General features: G+C 43.7%; 1 protein-coding gene and 1 non-coding gene across 4 annotated transcripts in view; both read right to left on the minus strand.

Moving 5' to 3' along the window:
* Window positions 1-8,003: 8,003 nt before the first annotated feature.
* LOC143982987 (transmembrane protease serine 11D-like) overlaps window positions 8,004-22,612 on the minus strand; it is a 191,177-nt gene continuing 176,568 nt past the window's right edge. For all 3 annotated transcript variants that reach the window (XM_077482179.1, XM_077482180.1, XM_077482178.1), the window contains exons 7-10: window positions 18,574-18,718; window positions 14,928-15,163; window positions 14,717-14,829; window positions 8,004-9,978 (exon numbers count right to left, since the gene is read on the minus strand). In XM_077482179.1, coding sequence (XP_077338305.1) covers window positions 9,799-9,978; window positions 14,717-14,829; window positions 14,928-15,163; window positions 18,574-18,718 — 674 coding nt within the window. In that variant the 3' untranslated portion in view covers window positions 8,004-9,798. The remainder of the gene's footprint in view (window positions 9,979-14,716; window positions 14,830-14,927; window positions 15,164-18,573; window positions 18,719-22,612) is intronic.
* LOC143986416 (small nucleolar RNA U3) lies at window positions 21,976-22,192 on the minus strand. Its single transcript, XR_013276511.1, has one exon. It is a non-coding gene; the product is annotated as a small nucleolar RNA U3 (small nucleolar RNA).

The following is a 22,612-nucleotide window of genomic DNA, read 5'->3' on the forward strand; positions in this document are numbered from 1 at the left end:
AGGGAACACAGACCCCCCCTGAAATCCCTGTACAAACTTACTTTTGAACTCCGGAAAAGGAATAAGACATTCAACAAAATTTGGGGTAGATGGATAGCCATTCCTATGACCCTTACCCCAAAGTGAATACATTATAATGTAATTTCTTGGTCGTGCCACTTACTTCCATGTGTTGATCTCCACTGTTGATAAATGAAGTTCACACTGACAGTGTGGTAAATTCCTATACTTATGCAATTAATAATCGCACGCAATAAGTCAATTTGTGTGTTTATTGACTGAAAGAGTGTGTTGCTTGTTTTATGTATACCAATGAACAGGGCTTTTTTTTCAGGTGGAACTTGGTGGAACTCAGTTCCACCACCTATGGCTCAGGCCCTCCGCTCCCTGCTCACCGCTGTTCCTTGTAAACACAGAAGTTCAGCTTCTGTGTTTACAAGTGACTGCTGGTCTCCCAATGGCTCCCACAGATCTGGTCTTCTGAGTAGCTTCCACTGAGTGCAGGATGGGGACAAGGGAGATGCAGATGCCAACACCCCTGCTGAATACAGCAACAAAAATAAGACATGTGGAAGATGGTGGAGCGTTTGAGGGGGTAGAAGGTGGGATGGGGCAGTGGGGGGATTGTAGGCAGAGGTCGGAAGAAGAGGAGCGAAAGTGAGATGTGGATGCAGAGGTGGGCAGTTGTGGAAGAAGACTGAACTCTGCACTTTGTGTGTAGTGCACCCCTAAACTCTGCACTATGTATTCAGCGCACCCCTGAACTCTGCACTATGTACATATTGCACCCCTAAACTCTGCGCTCTCTGTGTAACCACACCCCACAACCCCCCCCCCCAGAACTCTGCACTCTGTACATAATGCACTCTTGTTATTTACTGCCCCTTTAAGACCCTCCCACATTGAAAGGTGTGAGTGTGGGGGAAGGTTTTTTTTTTTTTGGTGGGGGGGGGGGGGAGTCGGGTGTGTTCCTGCACCTATTTTCTGAGAAAAAAAAACATGTCAATGAACAAAAAAAAAAAAAACTCTGCTTACTTCCATCATCCAACCATGTGCAAGCAGAAATAAATAATTTATTAATTTTTTTACATTCTCCTTGCACGTGATTGGGTATTCTTTGCTAAATGAAGCTTTACCTAATTTTTAAGCTCTGAAGAAACTGCACTTGCAGAGTGCAATTGCACTTTGCAAAATGCAGTCTATTTGCCTCTAGTAAATCAACCCCAATGATCCCAAACAAAGGAAACCCTCAATTGGTTTCAAAGAAAATAAAGCTGCTAGAATGACCTGGCCAATCATTTATGCAAATGATTAACATGATACCCTTATCACATGCAGTAAATGTTAGTGAATTGACCCCTTTGTCTGGCAGTGAATTGAGTAGGCAAGGCACAATCGGGAAGCAGAGCCTTCATCTGTGTTAAAAAATGCTTTTTTATTCACAGTAGATATAAGATTTTTAAAAGGTTAGCTATATGTTTTTTTTCACAAAAAAAAAAAAAAAAGCTGCATTATGCAATTTTGCGCTGCTACACCCAGTGCTGTTCTGACTTGTAGATTTCCTGATACTTTCTGGTTGTGTCACAGCTTGCCTAGGAGCAGGCCATCCCAGTGATATGCCATTAGGAATGTATAGAAGGCAGTAGGGAATAGCAAGCTTTCACATTACCAGAAAGTATTGAAGCATCAAAAATTATAGCGACTGAAATGTATGCTTTTTTGCTCATCACAATGCTGTGATATCAGAACTAACAGCCTAGGGCAGTGATGGCGAACCTTGGCACTCCTGATGTTTTGAAACTACATTTCCCATGATGCTCCACTACACTGCAGAGTGCATGAGCATCATGGGAAATGTAGTTCCAAAACATCTGGGGTGCCAAGGTTCGCCATCACTGGCCTAGGGCATGCACATTTGAGGAATCCTGCCAGGTGTAGGGTACAAAGGCAATTCATTTTTTTAAATTTATTTATTTTATTTTATTTTTCTTAAAGTGTCACTAAACCCACATCATAAAAAAACTATCAAATGGTGTATTACATGCTGTTCTTTTTCACTCCATCACTGAGATTCCTTTTCTGTATTCTGCAAAAAAAAAAAAAAAACACAACTGATTGATCCTGCTGTTCTCTATCCCCACCTTCTGTTAATGCCCCCAATTCAGGTAGGGATTGTGCAGCTGTGGTGGTAACTCTGCACATGCTCAGTTTTCAGTGAATTTCTATGCTGAGCATTTCCTCACTATCCCATCTGAGCAGCAACTATAGAGTCACACATGTGGGCATATACACAGTGGTAAATGACAGCTCATTCCCTCCCTCCTCCATGTCCACTAACCAGCTAAACACAATGGGGGTGGGGTATTACATGTAGACTAATGGTGGCTTCACCTCCCTCGTATTTTAAGGCACAGGCTGAAGGGGCATGACACAGCCTGTGACTAGCAGAAATCTGCCCACATCATGTTATTTACTCAAAATAATAAAGATTTTGTTTCAAATATATATTTCTATGCCAATTAAAAAAAAAAGTTTATTGATTTTATTAATTTTTACTTATTTTTTTTTCTAAAGGCTGTTTTTTTTTTGAACATGTGACTGGTAGCAGAGGAGTAGAATTCTGCTTATGTTTCCCTGCAGGCAAGCTGGTAATGTGACTGCTGTAGATCTATTAGGAAAAAGGTACTTGGACATTTAAAAAAAAAAAAAAAAAAATTATAATTACAGTGTCATCATCCATATACAGAAATAGAAGGGACAATGTAAATTAAACAGTGGGGGTTATTTACGAAAGGCAAATACACTTTGCACTGCAAGTGTACTTTAAAATGCAGTCGCCCTAAATCTAAGGTGTAGATCTGAAATGAGTGGAAGCTCTGCTGATTTTATCATCCAATCATGTGCAAGCTAAAATGCTGTTTTTTATTTTCCTAGCATGTCCCCCTCGGATCTACAGTAGGGTTGCCACCTGTCCGGTTTTGACCCGGACAGTACGGGTTTAGGAGGCTGTGCCCGGGTTACCCTCTGCCTCACACCCGGACAGCTGACAGGGGTACCATGGGGCCTCCTTTTACGAGCCCCAGCACACAGGGGGACCTGGACAGCAGGGGCATCGGAGCGGCGGGCGGGGGGAGAAATTACAGAGCAATCAAAACATATGGGAGAGAGAGGCGACAGACAGCTGCTGGTGCGGAAGGTTTTAATAAAATAAATGCTTAAAAGCAATCCACTCACTCTGCATGTCAGAGCTGTATATGTCAGTCTGTGAAGTTGGACGTCCCATCCCCCCCTCCGATCTGCTCTTATCACTGAATCGCTGGAGGAAGCCGAGGATACAGAGCTGCGGGGAGACTGCAGTGAGCTGCCAGCCTGGGATGCTGTGACCAATCGGAGCATTCCAGAGGCTTAACCACGCCTCCATCATCAGAGGCTGACAGTTCACATGAGTTTCCCGATTCAGTGATAAGAGCAGCGTGGAGCGGAGGGGAGGATGGGACAGCCAACTTCACAGACTGACATATACAGCTCTGACATGCAGAGTGAGTGGATTGCTTTTAAGCATTTATTTTATTAAAAACTTCTGCACCAGCAGCTGCCTGTCGCCTCTCTCTCCCTTATGTTTTGACCCTTCTGTGTTTGCCACCCCCTCTGTAACTGCCCCCCCTCCTCTGTAATTTCCCCTCTCCTCTGTATTTGCACCCCTTTCATCTGTAATTGTCCCTCATTTCTCTGTAATTGCACCCCTCCTCTGTATTTGCACGGGCCCCTCCTGTCACACCGCACCCCCTCCTGTCACTCTGCACCCCCTCCTGTCACTCTGCACCCCCTCCTGTCAGACTCTGCACCCCCTCCTGTCACACTCTGCACCCCCTCCTGTCACTCTGCACCCCCTCCTATCACTCTGCACCCCCTCCTGTCACACTCTGCACCCCATCCTGTCACATCGCACCCCCTCCTGTCACACTCTGCACCACCTCCTGTCACACTCTACACCCCCTCCTGTCACACTCTGCACCACCTCCTGTCACACTCTGCACCACCTCCTGTCACACTCTGCACCACCTCCTGTCACACTCTGCACCACCTCCTGTCACACTCTGCACCACCTCCTGTCACACTCTGCACCAACTCCTGTCACACTCTGCACCACCTCCTGTCACACTCTGCACCCCCTCCTGTCACACTCTGCACCACCTCCTGTCACACTCTGCACCACCTCCTGTCACACTCTGCACCCCCTCCTGTCACACTCTGCACCACCTCCTGTCACACTCTGCACCACCTCCTGTCACACCGCATCCCCTCCTGTCACGCCGCAGCACCACCTCCTGTCACACCGCAGCACCACCTCCTGTCACACCGCAGCACCACCTCCTGTCACACCGCAGCACCACCTCCTGTCACACCGCACCCCCTCTTGTCACACCACACCGCACTGCCCTACTGACACTGTCAACTGCTCTACTGACACAATTTACTACCCTACTGACACAATTTAGTGCCCTACTGACACTGTCCACTGCCCTACTGACACTGTCCACTGCCCTACTGACACCATTTACTGCTTTACTGACACTGTCCACTGCCCTACTGACACCATTTACTGCTCTACTGACACTGTCCACTGCTCTACTGACACCATTTACTGCTCTACTGACACCATTTACTGCCCTACTGACACCATGTACTGCCCTACTGACACCATGTACTGCCCTACTGACACCATGTACTGCCCTACTGACACTGTCCACTGCCCTACTGATACCATTTACTGCTCTACTGACACTGTCCACTGCCCTACTGACACAATTTACTGCCCTACTGACACTGTACACTGCCCTACTGACACTGTCCACTGCTCTACTGACACCATTTACTGCTCTACTGACACTGTCCACTGCCCTACTGACACCATTTACTGCCCTACTGACACCATTTACTGCCCTACTGACACCATGTACTGCCCTACTGACACTGTCCACTGCCCTACTGATACCATTTACTGCTCTACTGACACTGTCCACTGCCCTACTGACACCATTTACTGCCCTACTGACACAATTTACTGCTCTACTGACACTGTACACTGCCCTACTGACACTGTCCACTGCTCTACTGACACCATTTACTGCCCTGCTGACACCATTTACTGCCATACTGACACCATTTACTGCTCTACTGACACTGTCCACTGATCTACTGACACAATTTACTACCCTACTGACACCATTTACTGCTCTACTGACACTGTCCACTGATCTACTGACACCATTTACTGCCCTAATGACACAATTTACTGCCCTAATGACACCATGTACTGCCCTACTGACACTGTCCACTGCCCTACTGACACTGTCCACTGCCCTACTGACACTGTCCACTGCCCTACTGACACTGTCCACTGCCCTACTGACACTGTCCACTGCCCTACTGACACTGTCCACTGTCCTACTGACACTGTACACTGTCCTACTGACACCATTTACTGCTCTACTGACACCATTTACTGCTCTACTGACACCATTTACTGCCCCACTGACACTGTCCACTGCCCTGCTGGCTGACAGTGTCCAATTTTAAGGTAGGCTATTGTCACTGACATTTCTTTTATTAATCGAATCATATTTTATGGGTACACTAAATGCTTTTGTTTTATTTAATCATGCCCATTTAAGTCCCTCCACTGTTAATGCAATTTGGCTATAGCAACTGTTCTGTGTAGCACACTTCATTACTACTCTTTTTGGGTAACCCAAGGTATTTTACAATCCTATAGCGTGTACTACAAAAAAATTGCCGTGCGCCGTGAAAATGTTCGGGTTTGGCTTGAAGAAAAGGTGGCAACCCTAATCTACAGCGAGTTTACTTCCAAGTGCACTTTCAGTGCAAAGTGGATTTTCCTTTAGTAAATAACCCCCAGTGTGTGTTTTTTGGTATCACTAATGTGAAGACAGGTGTGTGTGTACGAGGATGATGATGATCACCATGATGACGACTTGCCCTGCCTTTTTATCTCCTTTCCTTATTTGTCCTCTTCTATAGCCAAATTGTTGAATTTTCTTTTGAACATATCTGAGAGATGATTTGAACTTGAAGCGGATCTAGGATAATGTTAAAAACCAACAATTTTGCAAACAGAGGCAGTAAAAGTATATTATCGAGGGTTAGATGGAGGTTGCTGGGCATACAGTGAAATGCATTGAGAGCACCCTGGCAGGGTGGATATCAGTGCAGCAAGGGCAGACATTAGGGAAAAATTAATTGTAGAAGCCTGGGAAGAGGGGGGGAAGGTACAGCCAGATAATTTTATTTCACATAAACTCAGCTTCAGCTGATAATATGATGATAAAGGAGGACTGATAATGCACAAAGTTATCATACCTTACACCTTCTCCATCACTCCAATTTTTGCAGCAAGCCTTGTAAAAGCCTCACATTAATACATCACCACAGCATGCCACCTGGTGGCCAGTAAGTATATTGTACATTAAGGAAAAAAGTTAACTATAAAAATGACTTTATATTTCTTTTAATACATCAGCAAAGATGAGGCTGTGTTCATTAAACTTCTCTTTCCAACGTGTAGCTAAAAACAATAAAAAAACTATAAAGGAATAGGAGTAATGGAAGCCCATCATATAAAGTAGTTCCACGTTAGGACAACAGTGTAATTTCCCTAAAAAGTTCACTTCATTCCAAAACTTTATTTAAATTCATAGATAGCATAAGTAAACCTTCACCTCTCACCATTAAAAACAAATGACAAAGCTGCCATATGTAAAACCAAAGCCCGGGCTCATAGGCATGCCAACACTCTCACAGCTCCCTGCCTAAAATGATATCTAAAAATGCTAGTGATGGAAAAAGCAGAATATGGGCAAAGGCAATTGTTAACTCAGCTGGATAACACTTAGGAGTGATTGACTTGAATAAGCCTCTGATGGAGAGTAGTATATTGACACTCCCAGCATTAACCAACAAGCTTATGGGCTATGTGCACTTCACTGAGATTAAATTGCATAGAGAAATAGCCAGCCCGTATTTTATCCTAGGTAAAGTAATGAAGCTAGCAAGCTAATAGCCCTTCACAAAGAGCTAATAGGCATCAAATTATCCCAGGTAGTGGCTAGTCCTTATGTAGCAAGCAACTGTTAATCCGCTGATTTCCCATTGTGTTGCAGCAGCCTCAAAGCAGATGAAATAGCAAGCAACAGCAAAGAGGATAGTGGCAGTAAGGACAGCACATTAGGCAAGCAGTAAGGTAGCAGTGATTGAAGCCCACACATGCCATCAGTTCACATGGATTACTCCTCCAGGTGCATTAGTACACAGTCCCCAGGGTTAGCAGCACAGCTATTGGTATGCCCGACTGCTTCTGCTACAAATTTCTCACCACTTCATCTGGCCCCGATTCTCCCGATAAAGCTGCAGTCTCCTACACAGGCTGTGCTGTCATCTAGTCCCATTTCTGTATGCAAATACTATGATACAATTTGCTGTGGTTGTTGGCATAGAGCGGCATTATGGATAGGCGACCTGGCATGACCGATGCCCAGGAGTGGTGAAGCAATCATGCCAACACATTTCACTCACTGAACACATGAGTGTCCTCAGGACTGAGAATATAGAATATTGATCTATGTACATTGCAAGGATTTTTAACAAACTTTGTTGCAGATTCCTACCTTATTGTTATTCTGAAGGAATATCTGTGTGTTTTGTCTGTGTCCATGTGCAGAGTAAGTCTGTATGGGAGTAGTTTTATAATTATCTATCAGCTGCTGCACTTGCAAGGCTCTAATGAGGGTCTGCATCCCTTTAGGCGTGATTTCCTATTGGGAGTATCTCCCCAAAAATGGCATTTTTTGTTGCAGGGAATACCCAAAATCTGACTTGTATCTTAGTGCAGACTTCTGGGAAAATCTGTGAGCCAAATCTGTGAACAGATTGCCTCCAAGTAGCCATTTTGCATTGAATTTTACAGAAAATGACAGCACTGCAGATAGACTAGGAAAAGGTAATTTTTAATAACATTAAATTACAATACAACTTGAGTTGCAATTGTATGAGTTAGATTATTGTTATTTGCTATTTTTGTTTCCCCATGAAAGTTGAGTTACGCTTTAAAAATACACTACTCTAAAATTGGAAGATAAATATACCGGCTAGAACTGCAAACAATAATTCTTTTGAATATTGCCCTGGTATTCCACATCGTAAAAAGAAAAAAAAAATCTTCCTCTAGAAAACACCCTTTTAGATAAAATATCCATGCCAGCATTATATTACAACTACAATATACAGTAATCATAACTAGTGTAGAATGTGGTCTAATTTACCACTACAATACAGGGCACTTTCACCCCCTTCCTTCCCAGCCCAATTTTCAGCTTTCAGCGCTCTAGTGATTTCAGTGACAATTGCGCGGTCATGCTACACTGTACCCAAATGAAATTGTTATCATTTTGTTCGCACAAATCGAGCTTTATTTTGGTGTTATTTATTCACGACTCCGTTTTTTTTTTTTTGCGATATAAGCGCAAAAATAGCGGAAATTTGGAAAAAAAACAATATTTTCTTTTTTCTATTTGAAAAGAAATCCAATAAAATCAAATTTTGTCATAAATTTAAGCCAAAATGTATTCTGCTACATGTTTTTGGTAAAAAAAATTCCGTTAAGTGTATAATAATTGGTTTGTGTGATCACGGACATATGTACGCAAATGATCATGTACATATGTGTGCAGGTGATCACGTACATATGTGTGCAGATAATCATTGGGACATGTGATTTTAGTGGGACATATGTGGGGGACATGTTTTTATTATTAGGGACATGTGTTTTTATTATTTGGGGACATGTGTGTTTTGGGGACATGTGTGTTTTGGGGACATATGTGGGGACTGTGTTTGTACTGTGTGGTGTGTTGTGTGTTTACACTAGGCTGGTGATCAGTGAGTAAAAAGCTGTAAAAAGCAGCCCATACTCACTGATCATCAGCCGGCTGCAGCGTTCTGCTCTCCTCTCCTCAGCGGTGACTTCCGTGTGAGGAGAGGAGAGCCGATTGCCTAGCAACCGGCTGTTTGTTTACATCACATGACGGCCGTGATTGGACACGGCCGTCATGTGATCAGGAGGGCTAATCACAGAGCCCTCCTGCCGATCTGAGATGTGCCGTGTCCGGGTGACACGAGCACATCGGGATCGCGCCGCTGCGCGAGCGATCCCGCTACTCCTGAAGGACGTTCCTGAACGGCCTATCAGGAGTAGACGGCTCCCACCCGGCCGTATATATGCATTGGCCGGGTGGGAAGTGGTTAAAATGTATATGTAGTACATTTATATCTGTGAAGATGCTCATTTATTCAGCTCATGATATAACTAGGAGTAATTAGTCATGTTCAGGCCTGGTTCATACTTATGCACTTTATGGTGTTTTTTTGCAGAAATGCACTACAGTTCAATTAACATTGTTTTCTATGGGACACATTCACGTCTATGCTTTTTTTTTCAGCTGTTGCGTTGTTGGAAAGGGACTTTTTAAAACGCAAGACTGTGTGTTTTTGGTTCAATAGACTTCAGTGGAGATGCTACAGAAGAGCATTTAGTGCATTTTTTAATCTGCCTAACAACAAAAAAAATAAAAAGCATAAAAAAACACACTGAAAAACGCAACAACGCACTGCAAAAAGCACTGCGAAAATAGATCAAAAGCAAACTGCACAGGTGTGAACCAGCCTCAGCTTTTCTTGTTCTGTAATGCTGAAAACATTTTGTAGCTTATCCAAGCCACTTTTTTAATTCTGCATATCTTCATTTATACATGATCTAATCCAGTCTACAGCTGGTCCAATATTGGCGTAACTGAGGCAAGTGCTGTTGATGAGATTTCCATTAGACAAGTAAGGTGACATTCCCTGAATATAAGACGTGTTGTCTGCTGTATTTATACACACCAAAGCATTTCCTGTGTCCATCTGTAAAGGAAGAAAGGGATAAAAACATTATTTGAGAGGGGTCTGGCTGCAGAGTGGATCTCCACTGATGTAACGTCGGCTCCACTTTTTTTTTTTTTTTTACTGAACTTTATTGTGAATCTCTGCAGCTGGAGCTCCACTACAGGAAGTGGAGGCCACATGATTCCTGTACATGATTTCTATGTAGATTGGAGCTTCGGTGACTGCAGTCTGCATCACATACTGAGCCGTTATGTTACTATTAATTAAGCCAGGGATTTGCAGAAATACTTTTTGGGAGGTTTTGTAAAAGTGCTGTCCTTGTAAAAGCAATTGTTTATTATTTACCAATGTACAATTTTGGTGATGATGGAAGTTCACGTTTATGGTGGAAGAAGAATGCAATCCATGTCTCTAAGCACAATTTCATTGTCCCTTTTTTCCCCACCTTCCTACCAACTAACAGGACCAAGATTGAGACACAAATGGATCTCCACGCAAAAAATGTTTTACGGTTCAAAGATATGTCGGCATTAAACCTACATCTTCCTGAAAATGATATCTGTTCTGTTTGAAATATTATCCACTTAATGAACGCCCGGCCACATTGTACTGAGGACAGGGAGCGTTGTAGGTAAATCGGTGTGCTGGTATGTTTAGGGCACGCGCATGTTCAGCCCCACCCAGCTCCTGCTGTGATTGGTCACACCCAAGACCAGCTGATCAGCTGTGTCCAGTCACAGCCCAGAGCTATGTGTTGAAATTCAACAGTGACCTCTGTACAGAGGGAGTGATCTGTCAGAGATCATTAGTATAAAGCAGCACATAAAACAACATTTGTTTTATACTATAAATGGTGGCGATAAACGACTTATAGTGCGGCTGTGGTAGTGCGATCTGACACTAACTGCCACTGGGGGGAACCGACTAATTGCCACTGACATCAGCAGTGACACTAATACAGTGATCAGTGCTAAAAAAAAATGATCACTGACAGATCACTCCCTCTGTACACAACCCAACACACAGCTCTGGACACAGTCGATCAGCTGGTCCTGGGTGTGAATCATTGGCCGGGATGCTGTGTAGAATCACAGCGGGAGCCTGGTGGAAGTGAACATGCATGCGCCCTAAACCTGGGAGTAGGCAGCAACGTACCGGCACATCGCTTTGGCTACAGCACCCCCGTCCTCAGTACAAGATGGCTGGCCGGTCGTTAAGTGGATAATATTTGCACCAGAACAGATGTGATTTTCAAGAAGGTGGAGAATTAATTCTGACATACCATTGAACAGTAAAAAAAAATTTGTGTGGAGATCCATGTGTGTCTCAATCTTAGCCCTGTTAGTTGGCATGAAGGTGGGACAAAAAAGGAACAAGTGGATTGTATTCTTCTTCCAATATAAACCTGAACTTCAACCATCACCAAAAATGTACATTGGTAAATGTCAAACACTTGCCGACCTGATGTGCTTCTCCGTGGAGTCAGAGGGGGGCGGGGTCACCTGTTTACATCACCGGGTGTCCCCATCCTCAGCTGTATAACAGCTGTGACCCAGAAGAAGTGTCACTTGGTGGGAGCCTCCCATGGAGGCAAAACTGTTGCAGATTTTTTTTTTTCAGTCCGTTCGGGTGGAGTGAATTTACATCGCTGGGCATATTTATTTATTTTTTAATTAAGGACATGTCCCAAGCTGTCTCTTGTATTTTTTACAATTTTTTTGTGAAAAAGTAGGGGACATCAGATTGCCTAAGACTCCATTCACACAGGGCAACTTTGGATCCGACTTCAAGTCCCCTCAAGGCGCACTACATGTAAAAATCAATGCAAGTGAATGAGAGCCGTCTTAATGCACACTACTAAAGTCGCTCTGACTTCAGAAAAGGTTCCTGTACTACTTCAATCCGACTTCTAGGCGACCTGTACTCATTGATTTCAATGGAAGTCGCCTCCAAGTCGGATCTCCATCTATATTGAAGCGACAATGTGGTCTCTCTCACAGAATAATCAGCTCTCGAGGGTTTCCTACACCGAAAAAACTGTGTGGGGGTCCCTCCAAAATCCATACGAGACCCTTATCCGAGCAAGCAGCCCGGCCGGTCAGGAAAGGGGGTGGGGTCGACCGAGCGCCCCCCTCCTGAACCGTACCAGGTCGCATGACCTTAACATGGGTGGGTGGGTGCTTTGGGGAAGGGGGGCGCCCTGCGGCCCCCCACTCTAAAGCACCTTGTCCCCATGTTGTTGAAGACAAGGGCCTCTTCCTGACAACCCTAGCCGTTGGTTGTCGGAGTCTGCGGGCGGGGGGCTTATCGGATTCCGGGAGCCCCCTTTAATAAGGGGGCCCCCATATCCTGGCCCCCCACCCTATGTGAATGAATAAGTACCCCTACCCATTCACCTGGGGGAAAACGTGTCAATAAAAAAATTAGTCTTCCGACTTCGGGGGTCTTCTTCCGACTTCGCTCTGTTCAGCCTCTTCTCCCAGTGTCCGGCCTCTTCTCCTGCTCTCCAGTGTCGTCTCCCGCTCTTTGGCGTCTTCTCCTGGGCTCTTCCGCTATCTTCTTGCATCTCTTTTACTAGCAGAGGAACGTGGTCTCATTCTTCCCTCTTCTCTATTATTTCTTCTTTCTATGTTTACACGACGCTCTCTTCCACTGAAATGCGGTGTGCGACGTGCGCTGCGACCTATATAGGTATGGGGCGTGGTCACCCAGTGATGTCACACGATGAGCCCACCCCTTTTGACATCAAGTCCCGGGGCATGCTGGGACTGTGACGTCATAAGGGGTGAGGTCACCGTGTTACATCACCCGGTGAACATGCCCCATACCTATATAAGTCGCCACACACGTCGCACACTGCATTTCAGCGGGAGAGAGCGTTGTGTTAACATTGGAAGAAGGACGGAGGAGACCGGGCTCCTCCGCTAGTAAAAGTGCTGCAAGAAGATGGTGGAGGAGCCCGGGAGAAGAGGCCGGACATCAGGAGAAGGGGCTGAACAGAGCTGAGAAGTCGTAAGAAGACCCCCGAAGTCGTTGTGTTTTTTTTTTATTCACACTTTTTTTCCCCAGGTGAATGGGTAGGGGTTACTCATTCACATAGGGTGGGGGCTGGGATCTGGGGACCCCCTTATTAAAGGGGGCTCCCGGATTCCGATAAGCCCCCCGCCCACAGACCCTGACAACCAGCAGCCAGGGTTGTCGGGAAGAGGCCCTTGTCCTCATCAACATGGGGACAAGATGCTTTGGGGTGGGGGGGGCCGCTGGGCACATTATTGTGAGCATAGGCTTAATTGGTCAGAGGTTCTTAGCCCATAGTCTTGGCTGGTTTCTCTATTAGTATGATGTTTTTAACTACTTTGGTCAAATGTTCTTAGCCCATAGTGTTGGCTGATTTCTCTATTGGTTCAATGCTGTTAACTACTCTGGCCAAATGTTCTTAAAGCGGGGTTCCACCCTAAAGTGGAACTTCCACTCATCGGAACCCTCCCCCCTCCGGTGTCACAGTTGGCACCTTTTCAGGGGGGAGGGGTGCAGATACCTGTCTAAGACAGGTATTTGCACCCACTTCCAGACATAGACTCCCACGGGAGTCTATGCTTCTTACTGTCCCAGCGCACTGTCTGCTGGGACACACGGGTCTCAGAGACAGCGCGGACCATTGCGATGCGCGACTCGCGCATGCGCAGTAGGAAATCGGCAAGTGAAGCCGTAATGCTTCACTTCCTGATTCCCTAACTGAGAATGGCGGCGGCAGCAGCCGAGAGCTGAGCGATCAATCGGCCTCGGCTGCCGACATCGATGGACCCTGGGACAGGTGAGTGTCCATTTATTAAAAGTCAGCATCTGTAGTATTTATAGCTGCTGGCTTTTAATAATTTTTTTTCCAGTGGACTCCCTCTTTAAAGGGGAGTTCCACCCAAAAGTGAAACCTCTGTCTATTTGCGGGGACCTGTTTTTGACAGGTCTTCATCCTCACTTCTGTGAAACGGTGCCGTCCCTCAGAAGTTCACCCCCCCTCCTCCTTCCTCTACTGCCGGGCCAATTAGAAAGCTCGGTTTTGCACATGCACATGCAACCGCCTGTCAGTTTCCTTTAGTTGAGATGGCTGTGGCAGCACCCGACAGCCGATCCAAAAATTGTCTGGGGTGCCGATGTCGTGGGCTCCCTGGACAGGTAAGTGTCCATATATTAAAAGTCAGCAGCTATAGTATTTGTAGCTGCTGACTTTAAAAATTTTATTCCGCAGCTGAACTTTTTAAGCTTTCTTCCTTTAGGATTGAATGATAGGAAATGTTATGTTTGGCCAGCAAAATGAACTATAGAATCTGACAAATATTAAGAGTACAATTTGTGGCTTTTACATAAATGCTGATACATTCACAAAGCAACTTTTTTATTTCATTTTTTTTATAACTAGACCCCAAAGTATTCAGGAACATTGATATACATAACTGTGCAGCCTGGGCACCTAGGGAGCCTTGAGTCTACATTGTCTATGGTAAGCTCTGAGGACCAACAGTAAGGATATGCTGAAACCTTTGGTTACCACTATAGGTTCACATCTACTATGTGCCTGAGTGACCACTGGCAGCCTTTGTCAATCTGAAGACTTTCAAGACAGTTATGGCAAGGCAGTAATATGATATACAATTGCACCAAATATAATTACTTTAACAGAGCCCCCAGTGTGTTCTTGCACGTGGAAGCCTGCAGAGGTACACATGCACTCCAGAAGGTAGGATGCAGCTAAAATTACCTGAGTAATTTGTTTTATGGATAGGGTGGGTGTAATGTATATTGTGCCATTCTGTGATTGCTTAAGGCAAATCTCTTCTGAAGCCGTTGTAGAAGCCGCGTAAACTGGACCACCTATGAAGCAAATTGTAGCAGAAAAAGTCCATTGAAAACTGGCATGAGCACATAGTTTGGTGTTATTATGTATTTACCTTCAGCTTTTATTTTTTTACCTGAAAGAAGATCCCCAGCTGAGCCATTGCATACACTGCCTGGGACGGGTTCTTGGATCACCTGGGGCAGGCACTGGGGTCTAATAGAAGACTTGAACCACACTGGCTTTGAGAGATGGATCAAAGCAAAATTGTTGTATATGGGTGCAGCTGTGAAGTTAGGGTGTTGGATAATCTTGGCTACAGTTTCAGAAGAATTTCCAGATTCCAAGGAGACACTGAGCAAAGAGGTATCTCTGAAAAGACACATTTAGGACTTAATTTAATATTTTAAGAAATAATGTACAATACGTGAAGTAACCCACATTCACTTCAATTTCTCTTTTCCAATAATATTTATTGAAGATTTGAGAAAAAGTATATATAGTATGCTATAGATCAGTGATGGCAAACCTTGGCACCCCAGATTTTTTGGAACGACATTTCCCATAATGCTCAACTACACTGCAGAGTGCATGAGCATCATGGGAAAGGTAGTTCCAAAACATCTGGGGTGCCAAGGTTCGCCATCACTGCTATAGATATTCATCCAAATACAAGGGATTGTGAAGGTGAAATATAAAGGTATATTCCAGCGAGCATACTTTGTACATAACTTAAGCGCTGTACCCACGGGCCGAATGTCATATGGCATCGGCCAGTTCAATAGAAACTAGACAACATTTGGCCCATGTGTACCGCAGCCAGGCTGGTTTCTGTCAATGGGGCATGACCAAAAAAGGTCTGCCAACCGTCTTCTTGTCAGAACTCAATAGAACAGCAGGGGAGATTGCTGTACTATAATCAGATTGTTAGTACAGCGGCACCAACCTGAGCTGTCAGTTTTTTATTTTGTTTTTTGTTCAGCCCATTGGGTTGATGGGAAAAAAACTAGCAGTACTAGGCTTTAGCTCAATGAGCTACAACAAGAAAATCAACAACCAAAAAAAAAAAAAAAAGATACAAAAAAAAAAAAGAAGTAGGCATATTCAAGTTTTCCTATTGCTCTTTTGAGCACAATATAGAAAGAAGGAAAATGGGATAGCATAAACATAAAGCCATCATATACACTCAACTGCCACTTTATTAGGTACACCTGCCCAATTGCTTGGTAACACAAATTACTAATCAGTCAATCACATGGCAGCAACTCAATGCATTTAGGCATCTAGACATGGTGAAGACAACTTGCTAAAGTTCAAGCTGAACATCAGAACGAGGAAGAAACGGGATTTAAAGTGGATGTAAACCCTCACATATACCCAGTAAGTGAACAGCCTCAGATGATATATAGAGAGGAAACAAATCTCCCTTATTATATATTATTTAGAAAGTGTACATCGTGTAAGAGATTTTCTCTTCCTCTTCAGCACTGAGTGTGAAGTCTGGGCACACAGCCAAGACAGCTGATTGGAGGAAAGGCACCCCCGCACATAGGCGGATACTCTAAGACCTGTTCTGTGAATAGTTTAGCTGTCTGCTAATATATTTATAGCAACCTCCCTGACACAAAATTCAGGCTGGTTTTATCTCAGTTGACAGAGAACTTGTCAGAAGTTATCATGATGATGACAGCAGAATGGAACAGGAGGTAAGCCACAGGACTGCTTTGAAGAGAGATAAGAAAACACTGCATATATATGTGCCCAGCTCAAATTTCATGAATCACTTTAAGTAACTTTAACATGGTGGCATGGTTATTGGTGCCAAACGGGCTGGTCTGAGTATTTCAAAAACAGATCTACACGGACTTTCACGCACAACCATCTCAAGGGTTTACAGAGAATGGTTTGAAAAAGAGAAAATATGCAGTGAGCAACAGTTCTGTAGAGAAAAATGCCTTGTTGATATTAGAGGTCAGAGGAGAATGGACAGACTGGTTCAAGTTGACAACAGTAATTCAAATAACCACTCGTTACAAACAAGGTTTGCAGAATACCATCTCTGAACACACGACACATTGAACCTTGAAGCAGAAGGGCTACAACAGCAGAAGACCACACTGGGTGGCACTCCTGTTAGCTAAGAACAGGAAACCGAGGCTACAATTCACACAGGCTCACCAAAATTGGACAATATAAAATTGGAAATAAGTTGCCTGTTCTGATGGGTCTCAATTTCAGCTCCAACATTTAGATGGTAGGATCAATATGGACCAAAATCTCTGGACATTTAGATGATAGGGTCAAAACTTGGCGTAAACAACAGCACGGATCCATCCTGCCTTGTTTTAACGGTTCAGGCTGGTGGTGTAATGGTGTAGGGAATATTTTCTTGGCATACTTTGGGCCCCTTAGTACCCATGGTACGTCGTTTAAATGCCATGGCCCACCTAAGTATTGTTGGTCCCTTTATAACTACAGTATACCCATCTTGTGATGGCTATTTCCAGCAGGATATAATGCACCATGTCACAAATCTCAAATCATCTCACCACTGGTTTCTTGAACATGACAATGAATTCACTGTACTCCAATGGTCTCCACAGTCACCAGATCTCAATCCGAGAGAGCACCTTTGGAATGTGGTGGAATGGGAAAATCACATCTTGGATGTGCAGCCGACAAATCTGCAGCAACTGCGTGATTCTATGGTGTCAATATGGACAAAATTCTCTGTAGAATGTTTCCAACACCTTGTTGAATCTATGCCCCAAAGGGTTAAGGCAGTTCTGAAGGCAAAAGGGGGTCCAACTTGGTAGTGTACTAGCAAGGTGTACCTAATAAAGTAGCCGGTGAGTGTATATTCCCATATGTTGTGAAATAAGTGGGGATAGGAGGGTGTATCAGGAGGCCAGAATGATAACCATGGTTGTGCCTCATCCCTTACAACACTTCACTTGTGGCATAATGTCTTATATTATTTGGCTCACTGGTAGATCTGGGGATCTGGGAGGCAAAAAAAACAAAGGGGAGAGAAAGAGTCAGAAAAGAAGAAAAAAGGAGGAAACAAAGGATAAAGGAAAGTAAAGCGTGCACCCTATCTAATCAAAACATAGCTGGCTAATAGTACCCCATAAGACATCGGACCGATAATCGATCCAAGGTTCCCAGACCTTGTCAAAGAAGGCCTGTTTGTCAAGTAATATCATTGAAAGTCGTTGATTAACCATGATCTATGAACTTGGTTTTCACCAGGTCAAAGGGGATTGTAGATGGCCTCCAGGACCTGACTTTTGCAATCCTAGCTGCTGTAAAAATAAATGCTATGAGTTTTCTCTTGTGTCCCGGCGTCCCCTCAACTGGGCGTCTCAGTAACGTCACTTCAAAATTTTTTTTCCTGCGTATTAAAGCGGAAGTGTAGTGACATTTAAAGAAAAAAAAAAACAGCACCAGGAGGTACCTCCATGAATGAAGTGTATCCCATGTGATATGTTAGGGTTGATATCTTAAGTGATCTTCCAGCACTATGAGGGTTAAAATGAGTGGCGTCAGCTGTGACAGTCACTCATCTAGTGTGGACTATGGCCACCCTTTTCTCCCCTGTGCTCCATTCATAGAAGTGGTACTATTGATTTTCACAATATAAAGTGCTCTATGGAAGGAGCTGTATCTTTAGGCTCATCAACCCTGCATGGAAAGAATACTAGTCTAGGACATGTTTTGTTGCTGGACATAGGTCCACCATCTATAACTGCCACGCATGTTTTCATCACGCAAGCACTTACCTGTTTAGAAGACAGTTAGCAGAGCTGAGGACCCAAAAAGCAGTTAATAAACTGCCTGTGCATACTGCAGTCCCATCTACTTTGATAATGACTTGCCAGGGCCAAGGCTGTACTACATCCCAAAACAGTGGGCATGGTGCCACCCCTAAAAGATAAGAAATAGCAAATGGAAAGTATTCACAGGAAAAAATAATAGAAGGGCAACCAACACAATTACTTTTTACTTTTTAACATTTTGCTGTAGAAAAATTAATATTTTGGGAGATGCTGGAGAATTAAACGTCCAAACAGTTAAAACAGGACTTCATTCTCTCAATCAACATGAAGTATTTTTTATCGTTATGCTGCTAGCATTAGCAAATAGATAGGAAAGTATATTATAATTAATGGTTTTAAACTTTTTTACATTTCATGTTACTTCCTGGTTTCTGGCCTAGGCAAATTATGTGATACATTTTAGGAGTCTTCAGGAGGGTTTTTCTCAGATAAGCACTCCCTTCCTGCTTGCATGTCTAAGTTAAGGGCAGATGTATTCCAGGAAGTAAATGCTACATGAATCACCTGCCCTTACTGCCACAGCCAGAAATGTAAAATAAAGTAATTTCTCAGTAAAATAGAGCATGGAGTCATGGACGGATAGGGAAGTTAAATTAAATGAACTAATGCTAATTAAAGCTATATAAATCCTGTATAATAATATTTAACCCCTTCAGCACCGGAGTATTGTAATATGACGCCCGCAGATGGGATCTCCTATCCTGGGTGGGCGTCATATGACATCCTCTCATTCCCGGCCGTCAAGGGGCGTGCAGCCGATGCTAACCTAGTCATTCCTGCAGCAGGAGTCTGCAGATTCTTGCCGTAGGAATCCAGAAGCTGAAACAAAACAGCCATGTGAAAGGAGGCCTTAAAGTGGTTGTTAAGCCACTTTAACCTGTATGCACCATCCACGCTGTCTCCTCTTGTAGTGTCCCCCTCTGTGTATGATTTATAAAAATAAAGGCTGCAAATACCTAATTTCAGAGCCGGGATCACGATCACGTAACCCGCCGGCTTTCTCCTTTCCTCCTCTGAGAGATGCAGTGGGAGGGGCCGAGATTTCCCTTCTGATGTCAGTTGGGAGGGGAGGAGGAGAGGAGAAAGCTGGCCAGTCATGTGATCGCGCTCTCTGCACTGAGGGGAGGGGGGAGGAGGACACAGGAGCAGAGAGGACACCGAGAGCAGGGCTGCGGATGACAGAGGCACATAAACTGACAACAGTGTCAGGGCTCAGTAGCCATGATACACCGTGGTCAGTTTACATAGGGGAGGGCAGAAACTGGCAGGATCAATCAGGGTTTTAGGTGTTACACAGGGGTAAATTACACAGCACAAGCCCTGTCATATAAAATGCTTTTTTGGGTTAACAAACACTTTAACCACCTCAATACAGTGCACTTACACCCCCTTCCTGCCCAGACCAATTTTCAGCTTTCAGTGCTCTCACAGTTTGAATGACAATTACTCATGCAACACTGTACCCATATGCATAATTTTTTCCCCACAAATAGAGCTTTCTTTTCGTGGTATTTAATCACTAGTGGGTTTTTTATTTTTTGTGCTATAAATAAAAAAAGTCTGTAAATTTTGGGAAAAAAATGCCACTCTTTGTTTCTGTCATAAAATTTTGCTAATTAGTAATTTTTCTTCATACATTTTGGCCAAAATTTATACTGCTACATATCTTTGGTAAAAAAAATAACCCAAATTAATGTATATGATGTGCAGTAACCTATAGCAACCAATCAGTGATCAGTATTGATGTACAGTAATCCCTAGCAACCAATCAACAAGCAGAGATCATGTGCTGTAACCTCTAGCAACCAGACAGTGAGTGGTAATGATACACTGTAACCTTTGGCAACCAATCGCTGTCCGATATGATTCAGTAAACTGATTTTCAGTCTAGCTGCTTTTTATTGTATGTCTCAAAGCTGGTGGAGAGCGAAACTGCATGGAGGGAACATCCCTCAGAAGGAGGGGGATCACGCACGTGGGCCCATGCAGCGATGCGATCCCGATGCACTCGTGTCACCCGGACACGGCGCATCTCAGATCGGCAGGAGAGCTATTGGCCTCTCTTCTCTTCACCAACTACTAATGTGTGAGGAGAGAAGAGCCGATCGCCTAGCAGCCCGCAATCTCTGTTTACATCACATGACGGCTGTGATTGGACACGGCCGTCATGTGATGTAAACAGAGATTGCTGGCTGCTAGGCGATCGGCTCTTCTCTCCTCACACATTAGTAGTTGGTGAGAAGAGAGTGTATCGCTGCAGCTGGCTGCTGATCAGTGTGTATGAGCTGGTTTTTTTTACAGCTTTTTACACACTGATCACCAACATAGTAACACAGTGTAAAACCCATGACCCCAAAATACATGTCCCCACATATGTCCCAATGATTTTCTGCACACATATGTCCATGATCACCTGTGCACATCTGTACATGATCATTTGCGTACATATGTCCGTGATCACACGAACCAATTATTATAGACTTAACAGGATATTTTTTTTTACCAAAGATATGTAGCAGAATACATTTTGGCTTAAATTGATGAAAATTTGATTTGAGTGGATTTCTTTTAAAATAGAATAAAGAAAATATTGTTTTTTTTGTTCCAAATTTCCTCTCTTTTTTTCGCTTATATTGCAAAATAAACACCACCAAAAGAAAGTTCCATTTGTGGGAACAAAATTATAAAAATTTTATTTGGGTACAGTGTAGCATGACCGCGCAATTGTCATTGAAAATGCGAGACCACTGAAAGCTGAAAATTGGGAAGGAAGGAGGCAAAAGTGCCCAGTATTGATGTGGTTAGGTACATCTTTTTTTTTAATTTACTTACCTTTTATTGTGTGCATGTGAAGCCCACTAGGACTCGGTTCTAGGATAAGGTGATGCTGGCTACCCAGCATTCACCTCCTGATGATCTTGTGCATTCTAGCGCAGGAATGGTATCTTGTTGCCATTGCAATGGGCGGCGACAGAGGAAGTGCCCGCCCTGTTATGGCAATGCAATCCTGCAGCGATGCCCACTGACTCCTGGGAATTATTTCTCCCAGGAGCAGAGACATCGAAGGAGGCAGCATTCAGTAGACACCCTGGCAACAAGTGAAAACAGTAAGGAAGAAAAAAAAAAAAAAAAAAACATTTTGCCGAATGTTCTTCAACTTACAGGAGCGTACTGATAGAGATAAGAATTAAGTTATGGGGGCAACAAACTACAGAAATTTTGGAGCAAAATGTTACTGATTTTCGCTTAGGAATAATTAGAAAATTGCATGTAGAAATTACGTTTGATTAGAGACCTAAGCTTGCTGCTCAGTAATCATAATTCTATCTTTTACAGTATTATCAAACCACTCAGCTTGTAGTGTCTCCCTCCTACTCTCCTTGAAAGAAGAGAGGTGCGGTCATCTACAGTCAGTAACAGCTGCCATCAAACAGCATTACTAACTCACATCGCGCTCAGGAGAAACTACCACAGCTCCTCATCGTGGTTGGTGAGTTTGTACACTTTAGAGCACATTTCGACAGTCAAAAACTATAGAAATGATCCCTGAAAGTATAGTCTTAACTAACAAATCTCATCAACTACGACCAACCCATAGCAACTGATTGTTCACATTATGGAGAGAAATTTTGTTATGCACCATAACGGCCATTTATATGTTATACTCAATGTGCTTTATAAGACACATATGTCATAAGAACTTTAATATTTATTTTTGTACGAAAAGCTCCTTATATTAGGAAAGAATAAATACAACATGACAATTCAGCATGTACCCAGCACTGCAAGCGTGATTTACATATACCACTCCCACCAACCAATCAGATAGTCCACGTATATGGCGCGGCAGGCTGTGTCTAAACCAGTGGAATGCGCTACATAGCAGATAAGTAGAGGGTAGGACGGGTTTCCTACATTGTCTGATTGCTGTGTGTGACTAATGTTATGTACTGTGTTTCATGATTAGACTGGATTGTTTATG

This window comes from Lithobates pipiens, unplaced genomic scaffold (genome assembly GCF_037356315.1).
Source record: "Lithobates pipiens isolate NorthernLeopardFrog02 unplaced genomic scaffold, aLitPip1_a1.2 Scaffold_16, whole genome shotgun sequence".
Lineage (NCBI taxonomy): Eukaryota > Metazoa > Chordata > Amphibia > Anura > Ranidae > Lithobates > Lithobates pipiens.